Source organism: Spodoptera frugiperda, chromosome 5, assembly GCF_023101765.2.
Source record: "Spodoptera frugiperda isolate SF20-4 chromosome 5, AGI-APGP_CSIRO_Sfru_2.0, whole genome shotgun sequence".
Taxonomy (NCBI): Eukaryota; Metazoa; Arthropoda; class Insecta; order Lepidoptera; family Noctuidae; genus Spodoptera; species Spodoptera frugiperda.
Genome location: NC_064216.1, coordinates 6,425,500 through 6,446,544, shown reverse-complemented (window position 1 = coordinate 6,446,544; position 21,045 = coordinate 6,425,500). Strand labels below are relative to the sequence as shown.

The following is a 21,045-nucleotide window of genomic DNA, read 5'->3' as shown; positions in this document are numbered from 1 at the left end:
AGCTAATAGGCACATTAACCAACTGTATCAGTAGGTAGCAAAGTATCATTGCCATTTAGAAAAGTAAATTAAACTAGGTAACCTTCAATTCTTAATAGTATGGAAAATTCTGCGTGCGGTGGATTGTGTTCCACGCGCTTCAAAGAGCCACCAGATCATCACAGATAAGGCCCAGTAGGGCTGATGCCTCATCCGGAGCTACAGACTACTTAGGGGCTCCGGCTCGAAAAGCAGGCCCGTTCCTAACGGGGTGGTTTTTAGTCAGTAAGAGTCTGACAATCTCTCTCGCCTCGCCCAAAGCGGGAGAAGGAGAAGTCAATGGATGATTTTCCAACCTTAAAAATAATGGAAAAATTAACGCGAATGATGTCACAAGTGAAGTGCTAATAACACTACTAGCTAGGTACTACTCAAGCAAATTGCAATGGACAAAACTAATAACATTACTAGAAAAGTAACACACCTACATGTGTGTACCTACCTATATGTAGGCATGTATTGAAATATATCTAATTGTAGCTACTACTACGCGACGCACACACATAAAATAATGGTCTATACACATAATAATAGGTATGTATGACTACCGTACATACGTACCGCTTCTATTATTTTTAGTCACGCAAAATTAGCTCTACTCGTAGGTAAACACTAGAGTTTTCATTGCCGAGTGCAAATGTAGCGACGTACATAATACGTAGGTATAGGTACAGTCACGAGTTTAAGAACTAATTTTTGAACGGAATGGGCGCGTGGTGTGCAGAGCAAATACATTTGTAACCCTCCATAATCTTTCGCAAGTGCACTAAGAGCTGACTAAGGGACTTAAACATTTTATAGAAACCGAAAGCAGTAGGTCCTCATTAATCGGACCTCCGGGTCTGCAACCGGGGGTTCTGGTTCGATTATTTATTAATTGTAGGGACGGGGGTGGTTTTTAGTCAGTAATAATCTGACAGTTCCTCTCGCCTCACTAAAGGCGGGAGAAGTCATAGGATGATTATACTCTATCAAAAAATGAAAAAAATAAATAAATTAAATTTAAACAACCCATCTTCCGAGCGTGGAAATTATGGCAAGCCCTCTTATTCAGAGGAAACCCGTAGTAAGTCTGTCACGTGCAGTTGATATTTCAAAACAATGCGTAAATATTACGCCATAATTTTTAATTGTCGATCTACTTTTCCATACATATTTTTACCTCGCATTAGATAGGAAAACTTATTTGATATATTGTTAGATAAGCTAACGATTTATCATCGGTTAATTATAGTGTAAAGAAGATTATCCGTAGCATACAAAACACCATAAGAATGTTTTCGGTAATCCTCAGCAAATTAATTATATAAAGAGTTCCACTAAAAACATGTATTATTGTACTTGTCTCAGGGTAGATAGTAGCATTATAAACTCCTTCCCTTCTTCTCTCTTTATCCAACCAACTATCAACAAGAGGTACTGGTTGAAAAGAAAAACAGATATCTGACGCTGACAGTTTCTCTGTCATAGTTTTATCGACCTTCTGTCTTCTTAAGGCAAAAATAATTTATAATATTTTAGCATAATAAGTCTCCACACGCAAAAACAATAAAAAAACAGAACTATGTGTGGCTATAAGTGGGTGATAGATCTCAAACCCATTTTGGAGTTGTATAGACACCTGATGATCACCTAAAATTGTAGATAGTCAGTACGGATTTAAGAGCAAAGAATAAAGAAATCCCTGCAGTTTGCCCAAGTAACGGATATACGGAAACAGAATGACAGCCCTCGCTCCGCGGATCCTCAAGCTGCGTAAACGATTACCAGCTTATTCCAAAGGATATCTACAAGGTACCAACCTATATTTTGTTTATGGCATAGGGCATAGGCATAGCCAGGTTACAGATTCATAGGTAGTCATAGAGACCTTTGCCAAACAGGGGATGTACTATGCTAACTACAAAAATAACGCTCTGTAATGTCTAGGTACGCATTTTTCGGGGAGGGGGGGATTTGAACCCCCATAACCCCCCTGGCTACGCCTATGGCATAGGGTGGTAAATGAACAAACGAATCACCTACTGGTAAGCAATGGGCCAAATGGTCGATACCCGTGAGCGATCGTAACACCGAATGTTATAAAAATGCTTTGCTGGCCTTTTACTTTATAGCTAGACCTACTTTAAAATGTAGCAATAAAATGTAGGAACATTTTCCATTACAACTTTTCTTTGGATATTAGATCTACACAGCAAATTATTTCAAAGCTGTGTACTGGTATCATTATTAAAAAACTATTATAAGTACCTAAAAGTTGTGTGATACTGGGTAAAACAGGGCAATAAATTATATTTTTTTAATCAATTGCCTAGGTGTTTAATTATTTTTATGTAAATAAGGATTAATTTATTTGCAGACCTTGCAGTATTATTGAATGAATGATTGTAGACTTGAAGAAACATTGCATGCCCGATTAACTTTTAAATGTACTAAATCTGCAGATATCTTATTCTTAAAATAAATATTCAGATAAATATTCTGGACGTGGACTCGTAATTAGACCCTTTCGAACGTCACAGATTACGTAGGAATTTGCTTACGTATCGATTTGCGCGGGCACATTGAGCAAAGATGTGGCAACATTATTCTCTAGTTCATTCATTCGTTGCCGTGTGAGTGTGCACGCACGTTGCTGTCACGACTTCACGTATTCATTTTCGTCATTAAAAAAGTCCAAATTGTGGTGAGCGAACGTCGCGGTAATCTTACTTAACTCAAAAAACACAAAAACCGTAAGTAAATTCTTGTTGTATTTAAGCCATTTATATGTCTATCATTCAGTTTTAAAATTAACACGCGTATTGATTTTGGTGTTAAACCTTCGGTAATTTTTTTTCCTAGAACAAGTGTTTGATGAGTTTAAGTGTTCTTTCTATGATTATTACAATAATAACAGTAAGGGGACGTTATTATGTTTGTAATAGGGCACAATATTGTGGTGATTTGGTGTATATTCAGTATTTCATGCACTTACGTAACTTGACATTACGACACCTTGTGCCTTGGAACTCCCCGCTGACATTGATCCTGACCTAATTCCGACCAGTAAATTCCAGACCAGCAATTATTAATAAACCATTGTATTCATCTAGGATATTTAAATCTATATTATAATTACTTAGGATTTTTAAGATGTTTAATTCTCGACTTTTGCTGACTCAGTGGAGATTCCCACCCATTTTTCCGTGTTACCTAACTTCTTTTTATAGATTTATGTATTTTTTGTTTACATAACACACCTAGTGATGTTATCTAAACCTTAATATAGTTAATTTATATAGGAAATATCCACCGTCAGTCATGACCTTGAAGTCATCATGATCTCAACATAACCTATAAAAATCACGACCGACCAATCAATCAACTGTTCCTTTTATAAATGTACAGTTAAAAGTGCATAAAAACCTTATTTTTAACTTCTTCTGTTTCCTTTTTCCAGAAACATGGGTATCCCCGCAGGAAACGCTGAAAACGGCAAGAAAATCTTTGTCCAAAGATGTGCCCAGTGCCACACTGTAAGTAATTATTCTGTACTTCAATATAATCAGCTTCCCTTGAACATCATTGATTACTGTCATCAATGACATTGCCCATTGTCACTCATGACATTGAAATTTTATTTCTGGCATTACTGATTAATTTTTTTTTTCCTAAAGACACTTAACTTGAAATGCTAACAGAGAATTTAATTTTCCTGTTAATTCGTAACTGGGTAAATCCAACATTTACTTAAAGTTTTACCTTTCATAATGAGTCATTTGAATTTGAACATTATGTCTGTGTGATAGAAGTTAATCTTCCTATTTGAGGTAAATTGTAGTAAATATACTAACTTTTAATTTACTTAATAATTTATTTCACACCATGTTATTTATTACAATCATCACTCAAATAGTATTCTTATAATTTATTCAGAATAAATTAGACCATAAAAAATAACTACAGAATTTTCTAGAAAATCAAGTTTAATGGATAATTCATCAAGTGATTCTTACATAACATGTACCTACATAAACTATTATGTCATGAGGAAAAAGCCTAGAACATTCTATACCAACAATTTGTGTCTCTATGTTTCAGGTTGAAGCTGGTGGCAAACACAAAGTAGGTCCTAACCTACACGGTTTCTGGGGTCGCAAGACTGGCCAGGCCGCCGGCTTCTCATACTCAGATGCCAACAAGTCCAAAGGTGAGTAATTTATTTTTAACATGCCCTTAACATTAATCGGAATTTAACTTCATTATCTTATTTGTTAAATCCAACCACATCCTGTAACATTCAGATAATATATCATGAGATACTGAAATCAGTTCTTGATAATGTATCAAGAAATCAATCATGTTCATCACTATTTTAGTTAGTCATGTATTGTAGTAGTTCTTTTGTTTCTTAAACCATAGTTTACATGTATAAATCACTCTGTATATAAAACTAGCACATTGTTCTCCTAACTACTTAGTTGATGATGTCATGTCCAAAGTTCCACTGACTACTATCTATTACTATAGAAGCGTAAATCTAATGCCACATGTACAATGTTCAATCAGAATGACTGTCTGATATAATGCTTGATTAGTTATCACTTATCAGTATCTGAAGGTTTTTTTTTCAATGTCATGAATAATGATAGTAATAATTTATTTCACATTTTATAGGTATCTCATGGGGTGAGGACACCCTCTTCGAGTACTTGGAGAACCCCAAGAAGTACATCCCTGGTACCAAGATGGTGTTCGCCGGTCTGAAGAAGCCCAATGAACGCGCAGACCTCATCGCCTACCTAAAAGAAGCTACTAAGTAAATTTACCAAGACATAGGACAAATTTCGTTTAAAATAAGAGGCATTTTCCAGTTTATTTGGGAATATGCTTCTTATTTTTTAGCCCAATCAGTATCATCAATCGTATTTAGCAATATTAAGTTGCGTGATACACTTAGTATATAGTTCACATGTCATATTCTTAGCTGTTATCTACAATTATGTGAGTACAAGTTACAGTGTGGAGTGTATTACAATCTGTATACTCTTTGATGTTATGAGTGGATTACTGTTATTAAATTATTAACTAGACTCCCCCTAAAGCTTTTCATTTGTGAATGTGTCACGAATCACTATTTATTTTCTTCAAATCGCCTAAGTACCAAATGTGTGATGACTATTTCTGATAATTGTTACCAATTATTATTTATGGTTAAATGAAATTATTTAATAAATAATTTTAACAAATTACTTTTTGTTTTTGCATTTTTTTTTCTTAATTGCTTTTTATGTTTAGTTTTATTTTTAGGTACATGTCGTTTATTTTTTTACTTTACATTTTGCTGATGAATACGAAGTCAAAATCAACTTCTAGACTAGACAAGCAATAGGTAAGAATGACGTAATGCTTCCGTGCGACGACGATGGCGATGCGACGTAGCAAACTAGTTCAATCAATATGTGAACAAGACTTAAGTTTGTTGAATAGACAGCTGTGCCTATTATGATGTTAGTAACTAATAGGAATAGGAACTGCGTTTACGAAGTGTATTAGTTAAAATAATTATTGATCCTGAAGTGGGTATCGACGACAATAATTTTGTGTTGTTTTGCTAATGCATCTGCATCTGCTTTTGCATTATCTAAAGATAGAAGATATAAAAATAAAAAGGATGTTGAAGCAAAAGAACTTTTCCTATAGTAAAGGAGGATTAACTTTTAGGAGGAAAAAATGTAGGTAGGAATTTTTGTAGGAGGAAAATCATCCAATGACTTCTCCCGTCTTGGGCAGCGGGAGAAAGTGTACCTAACAGACTCTTACCAAGACCACCCCGTTCCTACTCCTGCTTTTCGAGCCAGACCCCGAGAGGTAATTCGCAGCTCTAGATCAGAGGGTAGGATATAAACCACAGTTCAAAATAAATGATCTAATGTACTGATTATGTAACGTGACAAGAATGTAAGTATCTAAATACAATCGAACTGGATTACATTTAACTCGGTAGTTATATTCAATCAAAATCATGTGAAAATCGTTATTCTTTGTCAAGGTAACGTAGCGAGCAAAGACTACTACTATATGATATTGGTATCGAGAATCGAGAATATTTTTACGATTATTGATTTACTTTGTTTATTCGTATGGCAACACTGAAGGAACGAGCTGTCTCCTAAAAAAGTAGTAATTTCTTATATTCTAGTTATTTAATGTTCTCAAGGATATTAAGACCAGAAGAAGAAGATATTACATATATTTATATATATAAAACTATCAAAAAGTAAATTAATAAATCAATAACTAAACGAACCATTCATGTCAATCGTCACTTTGACAACAATGACATTCGGTATTTTCCTACTTTGACATTGACGTATGACATTGACGACCAAAAAAATGACAAAATCGCTGTAAATCGCAATGAATTGAACGATTGCGTACGGCCGTCGTAGTAATTATTTGTCGCATAAATCAGCAAAACAGTATGAAAAAGCAGTAATTTAAAAATATTAGTGAAATCTAAATTATTTAAAACGTGACTCTTATAAATGCTTTCGTACTCTATCAATCCTTGAGGTGAGTTCATTTATATTTCTCGTGACCAAATATGTAATAAATTACATGTGAACGTCGACCAGTTTTTATGTGACCAATATAATTCTATTCTTACCAATTATTTTACGCATTATACGCGAGCTATTAATTATAGAACAACATTTATACTTACATTTTATGGAATGTTTGTATTTTCTATGTAATGTCTTTTTCTATAATTAAATTAAACACGCAATAATTTAAAAAATATATTTGATCGTTAAAATTTTAAATCTACCAATATTCAAGGTTGACAGACACGTTAATTTGTTATGCTGTAAAAGTATACAAATATTTTATTTTGGTTAAATTTTTCTTGCTTACCAGATCAATATCAACATAGTGTTAGGAGCTTGAATGTAACTGGACATCGTAAGTTGTACCTAATATATTGAAAATGGCCAAACCTTCGATTGTATTGAGCTTCCATAGTATATTACTTCATCAGTCAGATATTCATCTTTTGAATGGACCATACTGGCTGAATGATACTATAATATCATTTTACTTTGAATACTTAGAGAAAAAGACATTCAAAAATGCTAAAGAGCTGTTGTTTGTATCACCAGAAGTGACACAATGTATAAAGATGGTTCAAGAAGATGAAATAGCAACATTTCTAGAACCTCTTGAAATAAGTAAGAAACAATTTGTGTTCTTTGCACTAAATGACAATGATACGCCAGACATGGCCGGTGGCTCACACTGGAGTCTTCTAGTTTATTCAAAACCTGAAGCCTGTTTTTACCATTTGGATTCTTCATATGTGAGCAATCATAAAGCTGCCTGGGAACTTGCTAGTCATCTGATACCTTATCTATCTAAGGGTAAGTAATTTATCACAATATTGCATCTTTTTTCTAAATTCAAATAAAACAAAACAATCAGTAATTCATTTAATAACTTCCAATATTGGCGTCAAAAAGTATACACACAATTACCTACATTTTTATTTCTTTTTCTAATATCAGGAACTCGTTTCAGGTAACATCAATTTTGTAACGAAAGATTGTTTGCAACAGAGCAATGGTTATGACTGTGGAGTCTATGTCCTATGCAATGCTGAGCGTCTCGCTCACCATGCACATCTAACAGGACAGATAGCCAGCTGTGAAATGCTTGACAAGATCAGCCCCTCCGCTAAAAGGAAAGAAATATTAAATCTCATCTACAGCCTCTCTGACTCCTAATAAATAATTTGTTATAGTAATGTTGTTCATTAGTGTAATTATTATTATGCTTTTGTTAAAACTAATTTATTAAAATTCTAATCAATGATATTCGGCCATTTTTTTTTGTACAATTTTCTAAATTTAGTTTTGCTGATAACTTTACATAATTGTGCTCTATGATTACTCAGCAATTGAGCACCAAAATATCTGAATCAGTCAGATATTTTAGATTAGATACAGATTACTCACATCATTATAAATAGAACTGGCACTCACCATTCATCTTAGGTAAATTAGATTCGAAAATAATATTTGGTAACTCGCCATTCGACGTTTGTATAGGCGTCATCATTTAATACTTAATTTCTAGAGGGTAGCCTAGCAGTATTTTAGTATAACTTGAAAAAAGTAGATAGTTCATTTATAAAATATAATGGGTTTGTATCTCCTATTGGGTTCAAAACTGGGCTAAGCCCAGGGTCATTGATTCCATCGAGAATCCAGCTAATAGAGATAGGCTGAGTCGGATTACTTTTACGATTCGATTACCTTTTAGATTTTCGCGAGATAAGCACTTTAAGATTTTCTCCAATGGACGAAGGTCACCCCCAAACGCTAAACAACAATTTGTGGATCAGCAGATTTAGCGGAGTTGTAAATAAACCAATACTTGGGCCACCGACAGGCATCGATTTTATGGGATCTTATAGGAATCAAACACTCTAACTAATGGCTTTATAGCCCACATGTCGAGAGAGGTAATTGTTAGGTAGGTAAGAGGCTTGTAAGCAGATACGCATCTGGGAACCTTGCCAAATGATAGTCATCAATTAGTTGAAAAATTATTTTATTACATTTCGCATTTCCTATTTTATAGGCTAAACAGACATTTCCCAGTACGCAGGTACAATCTATCTAATACATAATAATAGAATTATTTTGTCACTCGTTTCATACAAATAAGTACTTACTTAGGTAATGCTTTAACAATATCAGTACCCTTACTATTGCATTGATTGATTGATTTCTCGTAAAAAAGAGATCTTAAAGATTAACTTGATATCTTAAAAGAAAATAAAAATACTTCTGTTACAAAAATAAAAGGATTATAAAAAAAAACTATGATTCGTAATAAGGTACATAGGTACTTAATTCTATGGAAAGAGGGAACAGTCATCACTAGTAAAAATCCTTGTACCACCCAAAGCCAGTTCGTATCTCAATGCCAACACTCATCTAAAAATATCTCACATAAGCAAGATTATTAATAAAATATCATTATAAATTAAATCTCACTACAAATAACATTTAAGGCAATATAGAAATATGTTAAATATTACAAAAAATATTGTGACATGCACTTTGATAGCATCATTAAATTGCAATGTTATACAAATAGTATTATTTATGATTTTTGTGGTTCCACCCATCCTCCGAATGCTTGGTTTAATTCTTCAGCTACGGCGAAACATAACCTGTCTTGGTTGTGATTGGCTATCACTTGGATTCCAATCGGCAAACCTTCCCTGCTTAAACCTAGAGGCACTGTCGTTGATGGTAGTCCTAAACAGTTAATGATGGCAGTGTAAGAAAAGTTGAAGGGCCGGACGAGTGGTTCATTGTGGTATGGTGCCGTTGTCGGATGAGTGGGGAAGAAGAACACGCCGTCATCGCCCAGCAAGTTTGCAAATATTAACTCTAAATCATCACGAAGTTTGAGATAATGCTTGTATCTCTCGCTTCCAACCTCGGTACCTCCATAATCGAACAACGACGTGATAAGCCCTATGAATGTGTTGCCAGAAAGTCCAAATATATTCTTCACTATTTCCAATAATATGCTGCCTATGCTGTCGTTGGGCATAATAAATTGACCAAACCTTTTCGTGCTCTTCATGTTTGCGAACCAAATTGCCATTGCCTTACGCATTAGGGGTATTTTCTTTTCCTGCGCCTCTATTTTATACTGTTTCTTCAAGAATTCTGTGACCTTTTTCATGGCGGCTATAATTTCTGGATCAACAGCGTCCACCAATGGACCATTTGTGCTAAACTGGTAGAAATACCTGAGTTTTTTAATATCGACAGGCTCATCTAGATTAAGTTTCTTAGCGTTGTGTCCTGATATAACCTTCATGATAGGCTTCAAGTCCACTGCATGTCTGGTCATTGGACCAATACCTGTGAATAACGACATATTTAAATTAATAATGTGTTATACCTATCAGTTCATAAACTAAAGCATATTATTAATGATCAAGTTCGATTAGTAGTACCAGCCTAGGAAAATTATTAAAATTCTTACCCAAGAATGAATTTAATAAATCAGACTCCGGGACTGGATACTGTCCTTCGTTTGAGACGATGTTTCGTGATGGCTTGTGACCGAAAATTCCGTTGAAGTAGGCTGGCATGCGTATCGAACCACCGATGTCGGAACCTTAAATTACAAAACAATCATTAGGTATAACATTACTCTTATTGTCAAATAGTAACCTAAGCCCAATACGAGTAAATGTCCGTATTGATTCAACATTCAAGGATAAAGTGGCTAAATGATGACACAGAAACGCATTAGTAAAATTAGTATCGTAAAAACGTGAATAAAATAAACATACATTGGATTGCGCTGACGAAATATTTATTAATAGCAGAGTAAAAACTGATCTAGGTAGGCTAATGTTTGTATGTAGTCTGTTAAATGTGGAAACAAAACTTACAGACCGTTCTGATGGTAGACAGACAAACGTTAACATTGAATATTCTACTTATCTTTATAGGTACCACTATCAGCTCTTTTAATGCCTCCTTGTATATTATGAGCTTGTATATCTTGATAGAAGATTGAAAAAAGTGCTTTATTATACGCACCTATACCGAAGACGCTTCCAGCAGCAGACTGGCAGCACCCCTCTCCGCCAGATGACCCACCAACCATCCTTGTGGTGTTGTAAGCGTTGTTCGTTCTGCCATGGATGTGATTATGGGTCTCCCACCTGGAACATTTATTATAAAAGGTTTTGTAATTCATCCAGTGTAGGGGTTGCAAGTGCAATGTACTGATAAGAGGTCCTCTAGTCCATAAAAAGGTATTTGTCTGCCTCCCTGTAAAGTTAGTTTTCTGCCTCCTACATTTAGACTTTGATGGTCTACAAGAAACTACTCGGCTGCGTACAAATATAATATCTGCGTATTCGTCTTGCATAACAACCTATTAGGATATAATGAAATCATGTACCTACTAAAAATAATGAAATATTATATTGGTACTAACCACATGCACAATTCAGGAACATTCGTGAGTCCCAGGATGATGGCACCATTCTGTCTTAACAGCATGATCACATCGCAGTCCTTTTCAGCGATAAAATCTTTGCGAAGTACCACACCGGCTGTTTGGTGCAATCCTGTAATCATCGAAAAGGATAATTAATTTTTGTACTGAGTATTAAACACTTCATGCCTTTTTTAAAGGAAAGGGGAAAATGGAAGAACATACATATTCTCACACCTATTTCTCATGAGGATAGGCAGAGACTATGGAACGCCAATACCTACAATTCTTTGAAGAACTGTCAATAGACCTACCTTACACATTTAATGTAGGTATTCCAGTCACCTTATAACCGAATTCTTCTCATGAGTCCCATCATAGATAAAATGTCAAGTCTTTCCTAATAATTAGGTAATTTTTCAAAGTCTGGATTCAATTCCAATACCTCCAATGAGAAATGACCACCAAGTATGGAGGCTTAAATAAAATACAAAATTGAATAGACATAATAATTGAATCAGCTGTGCATAATATTATTCAGCCTAACTACTGTAGCCTGACGATAGTCCAATGTCCAACATTGGACTACCATCAAATAGTTAGGTGTAATTAGTTAACAATTACTTAATATTATATTATCACGTTCTTTAGGTACCTACTACTTGTAAAGTAATAGTTATACTTTGTTACTCGTTGTATCTCTCGTTATATTATACCTAATGCGCTCTAAGATGCGGCTGAAGATGTCAGTAGACGTTGACGTTTCCATTAAAAAATCTTTTTTTATCGCTATCGATACTCGCAGCATACATTTAATTCTCTTGAATTTTTTTATTAAATGTGTGTGTCAATTAGTTGTGCAGTCTACTACTGTATATACTTGTCAATAAAAATGACCGACCCTGACCAAGTTACAGTTTTACAGAACCGTGAAGAAAACAAGGATATAAGTTTGTATATGTTAAAAGTACTGATTATTGAATAGACATAATAATTGAGATCAGTCTGTGCTTTGGGCGTAAGCCGCGTCTACAGTGGATTTACCCACATAATTAAAGCCTTTTAAGAATGATATAACGTCCAATGTTCGTTTTTTACAAAAAAACATGGACTATCTTCATCGTAGGTGTAATTCAGTAAACAATATGAGTTATACCTAACACTTTACTTATTTTTCACATTAGTTATTTAGGTAATCTACTATTTGTGTGAACAAAAATATTAAGGCATAATAAATCGTCATATACTTACTGTTACTCACTATTATATGACATATTGTTATCTTTTTATAAATATTAATATATTCATAATACTTATTATATAACTGCATGAATGAATTGTCTATTAGGGTCGTTTTTTTAACGACCAAGGTTTCAGGTCATGTAAGTGCCTAATTAATCACGATCATTAATGGAGTCAGGTAGAAAATTACCTACCACCATAATAATTTTCTGTTTTAATTATGAAACAGTGCACAATTACAGCGCTAGCTACACTTATCTACCTACATGGACGCAAAAACCTACCTACACTATTGTCAATTACTCACAATTGATGGTCATATAACCTCTTTCGTGTGACCTCTTTTTAAAGTCAATATAATTCTTCGTACTGGCATCATTGTCAGATGTCAGAATCTAACTAATAAACTCGAGATTTGAAATGTAATCGAATACTTTGATAATAAGTCGAGACACCCTTGAAAATTATGTATTTTTGATAAAAAAAATGACGAGCATATGTGTATGTAACAAATAACTATCATTCATGCAAATTATAATAAAATATTATTTTAGCTACTGTTATCTTCTTCTAATATTATTCATAAAAGTTATTAATTTATTATAAAGACGTGTCTACTGTGTATTTCTTTTTCTCATTACTTATTCAAAGGTAAGACGCTTAACTTAATAGGCAAAAAATGGCGATAAATGTGTAGAACATTTCAAATGCTTTCTACTGCCGAAATATCAGGAATAGGTACTTAACCAAAAACTACGGTACCATTTATATCTTAGTCTAATGATTCCATGGCTGCCTGGATTTTATGAAAACTATATCTAGCTTATCTATCGTTTAGTATAACGTACCTTTGACAGCTATACAGTCTTTGGTTGTAAATGGAACGCCGAGGAAGGGTTTCTCTTGTTCCAACTGGGTGGCCGACATCGAACCGCTTCGGACGAGTTCATCGGCCTCGCGTGCTTCCTTCAAAGCCGCTTCGAATCGATCTTCGACGAAGAAGTTTAAGGCAGAATTAACATCTTTAATCCGACGTATACATGCTTCCACCACTTCCACGCTCGTGATCTGTAATTAAAAAATATAATTAAATTATATAAGAATGTCTTTTCAAGTTTCTCAAGTGTAACCTAAATGATAAGAATCACGTCGACAACATTTTTTTTTTTATATAAAAAAAATCTACCAAGGTTAAGATTGTCAAGATTACAATCAAAATTAATTATTTCACTTAATTCCTTAAGAAAAAATAATGACACAAATCTGTCCTGCCGTTTTGGAGAAACTGTTTTGAGACATACCAAATTACTTTCACAAATAAAACATACGCACAATGCAACCCTTTCTCTTTGATCCAGTTAAATTAACATGAAAAGCAACTTAAAACATTTTAAACAGCTTAAAGTTAAAAGACCTTGTATTTTTAGTTCAAAATAAAGTTTTTTTTTAAGTAAACGTTTGTGTTATTGTACTTTGTGCCATAAACCATATAGAGGACTAAGAATGCATATAAGTCATTTCATAAAAACTAGATACCTATTTGTCTATTAGGAAGAATAGATATAATTTACAATTCTTCATGTGTAGTTAGTTATTACCTAGATAATCAAAATGCAACCTTATCTTAAAGATATAAAATAAAGTTTCTAATTTGTTACGTTTTTGTTAACGACTGCTGTAAATGTTATCAAGGACAGTTTGGACCATCTGTCGCTATTCCGATCCAAGTATCCTGAATACAATCATACATGCATATCTACCTACCTACCTGAGCAAGCAAGAACTCCAATTGCTACCAATCTTACATACCTCTTTCACTTCATCAACAGTCATCAATTTTTTCATGCATACGCGTCGGTTTAGGTTACAATCATTACATATAATTACCAAGTTTAAACTTAAGTACTTAACCGCAATCGTCTTTAGCTTACTTCAGTACCCCCATTAGAAACTTTGCCCACAAGCCTTTACAGGTAATTAAAATAATTTGAATCGAAATTGGAAGGTAACAAAGCAAGAAGTTTACTTCGCCCAACAGTCTTGGGAAGTTGGGACATTTGAAACAAATTGAGTCAATTAATCCTAACACGGGTCATAGTTTATTTGCATATTCCGTTTTAACTTACGTCATAGTACTTTTACCTAGTAGGTACCTACTTATCACCAACTTAGATTCAAGTAACACTTTTTTGAGGGGCGAAAATTATGCTATGTCTTCTCTCGACTTGGGCGAAGCGAGAGTGAGTGCCAGGCTCTTACTGACAAAAAAATACCCCGTTCCTACTCCTGCTTCTCGAGCTGGAGCTCCGGTAAACCCACTTGGTAGTCCGCAGCTCGACTTGGGTCTACAATATGAATTATCCCTCACTGTTATAAGAAGACAACGCCGTATTTATTTTCCTTTTTTTGTAAAACTTGTTAACCTTACTTTCCTGTTAAAAATCATATCCTAATCTCATGTCCTCCAAGTTTAAACAAATTTATTAGGGAAAAGGATTAGCCCTCAATATTTACTGGCCCAAAACTTTTCATACATTCAAAAGTCTTTCTAACCTTAAAAGACTGCTTACAAAGCGAACAATCTCGATCTATTTCATACTTCTTGTACAACAAAAGAGCATGTTCTACCATCTCAGTACACTGGCAATGCTCTCAGTCAATTCAAGTCGCATTGTGAACCCATTTAAACAGAATTATGCTACTAGTTGCGTCGTTGATCAATCAACATTGGGTGCTACGTTTCCTGCTGTTTTTATATGCCTATATAGGCCCAAAATTTTGTTTTTCTTCAGCCAAATCCACAACAATACTGCCATCGTTACTTAAGAATAGAAACGATAATTTTGATTAATCTAATCTTAACAATCGTTAGTATTTCTTATGTGCAAAAAATATTTGTGTACGTATATGTGCCTAGGTACATATAATCTCGCCAGATTATGATTACTGATTACTGATATTGGAGTTCAATGACTTGGCCAGGTCATTGAACTCCAATATCAATGTTGAAATATCAAGACATTGAAAAACAATAGAATGCTTCTGAATTATGTTGTTACGTAATCGTGTCCAAACATAAATGGCTAATTTATGCTTATATTTCTTATAAAAACTTTATTATATGTGTAATAACCCTATAAATTAATATGGTTACCAAGTTCGGCGCTCTGGTTGGCCTATACCAATGACCCAATCAGAGGGCTAAATACAAGTAACGTTTCGATCTCGTTAAACGAAGCCAGACTCGTACTAAGCCCTCTCGTTGGCACATTTTATTTTATAGGTACCTAATGTCGTTATAGCCCAATAATTAATTACGCAGACGCCACAAACTATGAATATAAATACAAATAAATACCAGTATAAACATTTTATAATAGAATAGCAATAAAAACCTGAATTCATTAAATGTTCTGTCATAGATAATTATATTAATAATATATTACTACTAGCTTTTGCCCGCGGCTTCGCTCGCGTTAAGAAGTATTATTATTAATTAGGTATGGTTTTTGCGGCTTTACTTTTGTTTAGCGTGTGTAAAAAATTAGGGCCTACAAAACTTCTTTGTACACAATATTCTTTACTAATCTGTCATTAGGCTATTAACTAAACATTATTTTGTTCGTTCCATTACGTACTGATAGGTTCAAACTAATACATTTTACATCCTTCATCATCCCTTATTTTATCACCTGTGGGGGTTGAATGAGGGTTGAATTAATCAAAATCGTATTTAAGCGAACGTCATCATAAAATTCTGATTCGTCATCAGGACTTTTTCATAAAATCTAAGAAGATGTATACAAACTTTCATCCCCTATTTTATCCCCTTAGGTATGGAATTTATCAAAATCCTTTCTTAAGGGTTGCCTACGCCATAGTAGCTTTATGCATGCAAAGTCTCAGTCCGATTGGTTTAAAATTGACAAAGTTTCATACAAACTTTCATCCCCTATTTTATCCCCTTGGGGGTAGAATTGATCAAAATCCTTTCTTAGCGGATGCCTACGTCATAACATCTACCTGCATGCCAAATTTCAGCCCGATCCGTCCAGTGGTTTGGGCTGTGCGTTGATAGATTACTATGTCAGTCAGTCAGTCAGTCAGTCAGTCACCTTTGAGTTTTATATATTTAGACTAAACATTATTTTGTTCGTTCCATTACGTACTGATAGGTTCAAACTAATACATTTTACATCCTTCATCATCCCTTATTTTATCACCCGTGGGGGTTGAATGGGGGTTGAATTAATCAAAATCGTATTTAAGCAAACGTCATCATAAAATTTTGATTCGTCATCAGGACTTCTTCATAAAATCTAAGAAGATGTATACAAACTTTCATCCCCTATTTTATCCCCTTAAGAATGGAATTTATCAAAATCCTTTCTTAAGGGTTGCCTACGCCATAGTAGCTTTATGCATGCAAAGTCTCAGTCCGATTGGTTTAAAATTGACAAAGTTTCATACAAACTTTCATCCCCTATTTTATCCCCTTGGGGGTAAAATTGATCAAAATCCTTTCTTAGCGGATGCCTACGTCATAACATCTACCTGCATGCCAAATTTCAGCCCGATCCGTCCAGTGGTTTCAGCTGTGCGTTGATAGATCACTATGTCAGTCAGTCAGTCACCTTTGAGTTTTATATATTTAGATGTTTTATGTCATAGAGAAATAAAAAGAAATGCTACTTAGTTACAACAGAATACAATAGAATCAGAGGAAAAATAAATATATTTAGTCACTACAACACTAAGAAATGAAATAATAGACTCGAAACAAATACAATTTTGTAGTACAAACGGCTCACTAATACGCGTATGCGCATTCATGTTTATGGTGGTATACTGCGCAAGGATCTCTATTTATAATCTGATTTATACCAAGCATACCGAATTTCAATCGATCCCATACACTGTTACATTGCTTTTAACAATCATCATGTTTCAATCAAGCTATTTTCCTAGCAGAATTTCAATCAAGCTGTTTATCTATCTTAAATATAACCTTCATGAATAATAAAAAAAATACCTAACTAGTTAGGTGACTCGTAAAACCAGATTTTAATTATCGTTTGTCAAGACTTTTATGGTCTATCTGTCGAGATCATTTTATACAAATACGTACCTACAGCTGTTTCATGTGATTACATAACAAAAATGTAATATAGTTATTAACTTTTACATTTATTCTGGGAAGTCAGTTAAAACAAACCTTTGTTTACTTTTTCTTTATTTATGTGAAGAACAATATTAAATAATCCTACCGAGACACGAAAATGGCAGGTAACATTGTTTTCATTCCAAAATATTCCCTCGACGGGAAATTTCCACGATGTCCCGAACCAAGTTGAATCTAATTAGTTTTGTTTTGGTCCAATTGTGGCCACCAACATTCACCTGTTTATTGTATTTGGCATTTTGAATTGAATTTAGGAATCAGCTTAATTTAGCCATTATGTCATGTAGCTATAACAAGATTTTCTAGTCTTACTAATGACCTATAAGCTTTATTCAAATTCAACAAAGAAGACAATCTACTTCGGATATCCTTCAATTCAATACACGACCAGTTTTTTCCTCAACATGAATAGTTAAGCCCACTTTGGATATTAGACGATTATGCGGAATTCGCATCGGAGACAATACAAAGTGGTTTTATCCACGACACAGGTAACAAAAGGCTTTTGTGCCGTCTATACTTGAGTCATAACTAGCTTGTTATACCTGTTATATTGCCTATTTAGTTTCCTACATTATTCACAACAAAATCTTGTTTCTCCACGAGTGAGTTCGCAGAATAGGATAGTTAACCCACTTTTCCTGAGTTATGTTATTAGGAACATACTAGAAGAAGCACTACTGGGTTACCCAAACAGTCAAGCTTGTATCGTATGCTCGGAACTTAATGCTTTTGTGATATAATTGAAGTAGTTAATGTTTTTCTAGAAGCTAGACGCAAATTGACACTTTTGTGCAAGGTTTGAAACAGAAAAAAGTCAGACAATGGCCTACGTGACTTAAGTTTGAAGACAAAAACTCTTCACCTACTGAGAAATAAACAACACTTAACCAAAACTACTGGAATCTACCTATTGGAAAGATGAGGTTTGGTACCTATAGTTTCATAGCAAATATAAAAAACGCACATAAGCCCTAATTTTATTAAACTTATGTGCTTACGAAATCCAGGGCAAAAGCAAGTTTATTTACAAAACATCGTTGCTATGCCATGACCTAAAAGAATTTCAATTTTTAATCTTAATCGTGAACATTAATTAGGTGCCTGCCGACTCCGCACAGCTGAAATATTCATGTTAAAATACGCTCATTATAATGGTAAACGTAAATTAGTAATTAAGAAAATTATTTTCACAGAGCCGTAAATCTTTATTTGTGAGGTAAAAGTCATACGAATAATATTTGTTATCTGTGTACGAAATTCCAGACTAACGTTAGTCTTATCGATTTAGGTTATGGTTTGATAGATCTATTCTGGTGGAAGATAGTCTATCTAAATATAGGCATCAAGTTATGATTCTTTAAATGAAAACCAGATAGGTTCACCTAGTAAAAGGCTTGTTGGTTCGAAAAAAAGTCAGACAAATATGAAGCCATAATCATAAACAAAACTGACTTGAAATATTAGAATCGTTATTTACTAAAGACATCAATAAATAGTATAATTTGTGAACTATACAAGGGCATTTAACAATAAATATGTATGTGGCGGTTATAATGTCAAGGTTATAACGTGAACTTGAAATTTGGAGGACTACACGCTCAATGTACTAAGAGATAAAAATACGAAATACTTTGATTAAAGTCACGTTTTTATGTTAGGTACGAAGTTTATCTCGTGTTTAACATAATGTATTTAAAAAGCAACCGATAAAAGAAATCTTCGTTTTCTATAGTAATATAAATCAAATCAAAACCCATTTAATTAAGAAGGTCATTGAAAAATAAAAATATAATCCAATTTTCGAACAGCGGAGCGCTATAAAGTCTTCTAATGGTCCAATGAGATTCATTAAACATTATCCTTGATCCTTGTAATAACATTGCAAACGTTTTAATCTAAGTAAATACGCAGGATAATTTCCAATAATCTAATCATTTGCTAAGAAGATAAGAACGTGCTCGTAATGAGTCATTATTTTTACAGTTTGAACCTTGATACCAAGTGTTATGCTACAGATATCAACGTTTTGTTATGAAACTGTATTTTTAAATGCATAGCGACCAACTCTTACCTAGTTATAGTTATCAGTCGACCTGTGTAAACATAACTTCTACTTAAATGAAATAAAAGTAAAATAACACGAATAACCGGTATAATCGCAGCAACCACTAGTAGGTAGATTATACCATATACCTACATGCCTCGAAGAGCACGTATTTTTAACCAAATAGTCATTCTGTTCCCATTCAATTTACTTGTTACATAGCACCTACATACTTGCATCACGTATTGTGTTTCCTCTTTAAATGTTACATCACTGGCTATAAACCTGCGTGTTTGCCGGCTAACTGTTGTCATGTTCATGTTTGCAAATAATAACACTACATCAACGCGAACAGAGTCAGCTACTTTCAATTTAAAAGCCTCAGTGAAAAGTTTTTCCATAACGGCAGAACTTACTTTCTATTCTCTAAAATTTTTATTATACTGTTCAAAACTTACCTCTTTATTCCGAATTTTCTTCGCAACTACAATAGCTGGCTGTTTCAGGATATCATCGTATATTGGTGGAATCTTTTCTCCTTCGGTTCCATAGTACAAACTTAAGACAAACTTCCCGACGATCGCTAATATTAATCTCAGCACATGAACCACTCGTAGGGCTAGTGGTAAAGGTTTAACTACCTCCGGGTTACACATGGTCGTGGTACAATCACTGCTATTTATAAACTTTGCGCGTAGAAACAATATTTGTTAGCACTATGCACACTTTATTTGAAAACAATGTTAGAAGTTTTGTCGGCAACGAGCAGCGACAACGCCTGTGTCGCTCATATACAAACGAACTGTTCAACTCATTGAATGAGCGATATAAACCGAGGACACATCAGCTTGTATCTGCGTCAGTACAGCCGTCTCGCTCTGTCGCTGTAGTTCGCGCGTGGGCCGTGTGGCGGCTACGTGTCGGGCTCGGCCGTCCTACGGCTCCTCACTGGCGTGTGCTGGCGTGCCGGCTAGCCCGCCACTCCACTTCAAACACGTCTTATTATCACTTTACAGCGAAGCAATGTGTGACTACTTGACTAGTAATTGATGAATGACAAGGTATGCGCTGGATACTAACTAGCCTTTACTAGTATTGTTGTACAATTCTTCAATTCAAATTTTCGCTGGACAATTTTCGTATTGTTCACTTTATCGACAGCGGTTACAGATTATTTCTGAAACATTTCAACCCAAAATATTTTAAAGCTTGGTCAGACTTTTCAACTAACCAAAAGTTTAATGTATTTTATTTACCTGTAAACAAAGCAAATCAGGTGTAAGTTTAGATACCTACTAACAAAAGTAACCCAAGCTATTTACTCTATTGTTTTTCTTGATTAATGTGGTTGGTATCTCGTATTTTAATGATTTAACTGATATTAAATAATTTGTATAGAAATATTGGAGGTTACTTATTTGATCGTTGAAGTGTCAACTTACGTAATTGAAAAACGTTATACCACGAGGTGTTATAACTTTTTGGATATTTTTTAATACATCATTGACATCAA

At 34.2% G+C, this 21,045-nt stretch overlaps 4 protein-coding genes across 5 annotated transcripts in view; 3 read left to right on the top strand and 1 right to left on the bottom strand.

Annotated features, from left to right (window-relative positions):
* The first annotated feature begins 2,605 nt into the window (after positions 1–2,605).
* LOC118272008 (cytochrome c) lies at positions 2,606–5,273 on the top strand. The gene is made up of 4 exons (XM_035588297.2): positions 2,606–2,774; positions 3,482–3,557; positions 4,123–4,231; positions 4,699–5,273. Exons 2-4 carry the CDS (start codon positions 3,486–3,488, stop codon positions 4,842–4,844), a joined length of 327 nt encoding a protein of 108 aa, XP_035444190.1. The 5' UTR covers positions 2,606–2,774; positions 3,482–3,485; the 3' UTR covers positions 4,845–5,273.
* Positions 5,274–6,370: 1,097 nt separating this feature from the next.
* LOC118271835 (cytochrome b5 reductase 4) overlaps positions 6,371–21,045 on the top strand; it is a 92,014-nt gene continuing 77,339 nt past the window's right edge. The window contains exon 1 of one of the 2 annotated variants that reach the window (XM_050693695.1): positions 6,371–6,597. Coding sequence is in view for 1 of the 2 variants with exons in the window: in XM_035588072.2 (XP_035443965.2) it covers positions 20,582–20,593 (12 nt within the window). In the remaining variant the exon portion in view is untranslated. Of the gene's footprint in view, positions 6,598–20,440; positions 20,594–21,045 lie in introns of those variants that run through there. The other variant, XM_035588072.2, reaches the window with a different exon arrangement.
* LOC118271826 (sentrin-specific protease 8) lies at positions 7,205–7,805 on the top strand. Its single transcript, XM_050693803.1, has 2 exons — positions 7,205–7,442; positions 7,600–7,805. The coding sequence occupies exons 1-2, from the start codon at positions 7,205–7,207 to the stop codon at positions 7,803–7,805; spliced, it is 444 nt and encodes a 147-aa protein (XP_050549760.1).
* Positions 8,618–20,473, bottom strand: LOC118271825 (fatty-acid amide hydrolase 2-B). The gene is made up of 6 exons (XM_035588059.2): positions 19,991–20,473; positions 13,152–13,371; positions 11,062–11,194; positions 10,659–10,783; positions 10,093–10,227; positions 8,618–9,968 (listed from the first exon to the last, which is right to left on the bottom strand). The coding sequence occupies exons 1-6, from the start codon at positions 20,186–20,188 to the stop codon at positions 9,193–9,195; spliced, it is 1,587 nt and encodes a 528-aa protein (XP_035443952.2). The 5' UTR covers positions 20,189–20,473; the 3' UTR covers positions 8,618–9,192.

Bases quoted from the DNA above. Each gene is read 5' to 3' on its own strand.
- LOC118272008 (XM_035588297.2), top strand. From the start codon at position 3,486: ATGGGTATCCCCGCAGGAAACGCTGAAAACGGCAAGAAAATCTTTGTC. The intron at 3,558-4,122 runs GTAAGTAATTAT...TCTATGTTTCAG, and splicing joins GATGTGCCCAGTGCCACACT to GTTGAAGCTGGTGGCAAACA. The intron at 4,232-4,698 runs GTGAGTAATTTA...CACATTTTATAG, and splicing joins AGATGCCAACAAGTCCAAAG to GTATCTCATGGGGTGAGGAC.
- LOC118271825 (XM_035588059.2), bottom strand. From the start codon at position 20,188: ATGTGTAACCCGGAGGTAGTTAAACCTTTACCACTAGCCCTACGAGTG. The intron at 13,372-19,990 runs GTAAGTTTTGAA...TTTTAATTACAG, and splicing joins AGAAAATTCGGAATAAAGAG to ATCACGAGCGTGGAAGTGGT. The intron at 9,969-10,092 runs GTAAGAATTTTA...CGTTATTCACAG, and splicing joins TTTATTAAATTCATTCTTGG to GTATTGGTCCAATGACCAGA.
- LOC118271826 (XM_050693803.1), top strand. From the start codon at position 7,205: ATGGTTCAAGAAGATGAAATAGCAACATTTCTAGAACCTCTTGAAATA. The intron at 7,443-7,599 runs GTAAGTAATTTA...AACTCGTTTCAG, and splicing joins GATACCTTATCTATCTAAGG to GTAACATCAATTTTGTAACG.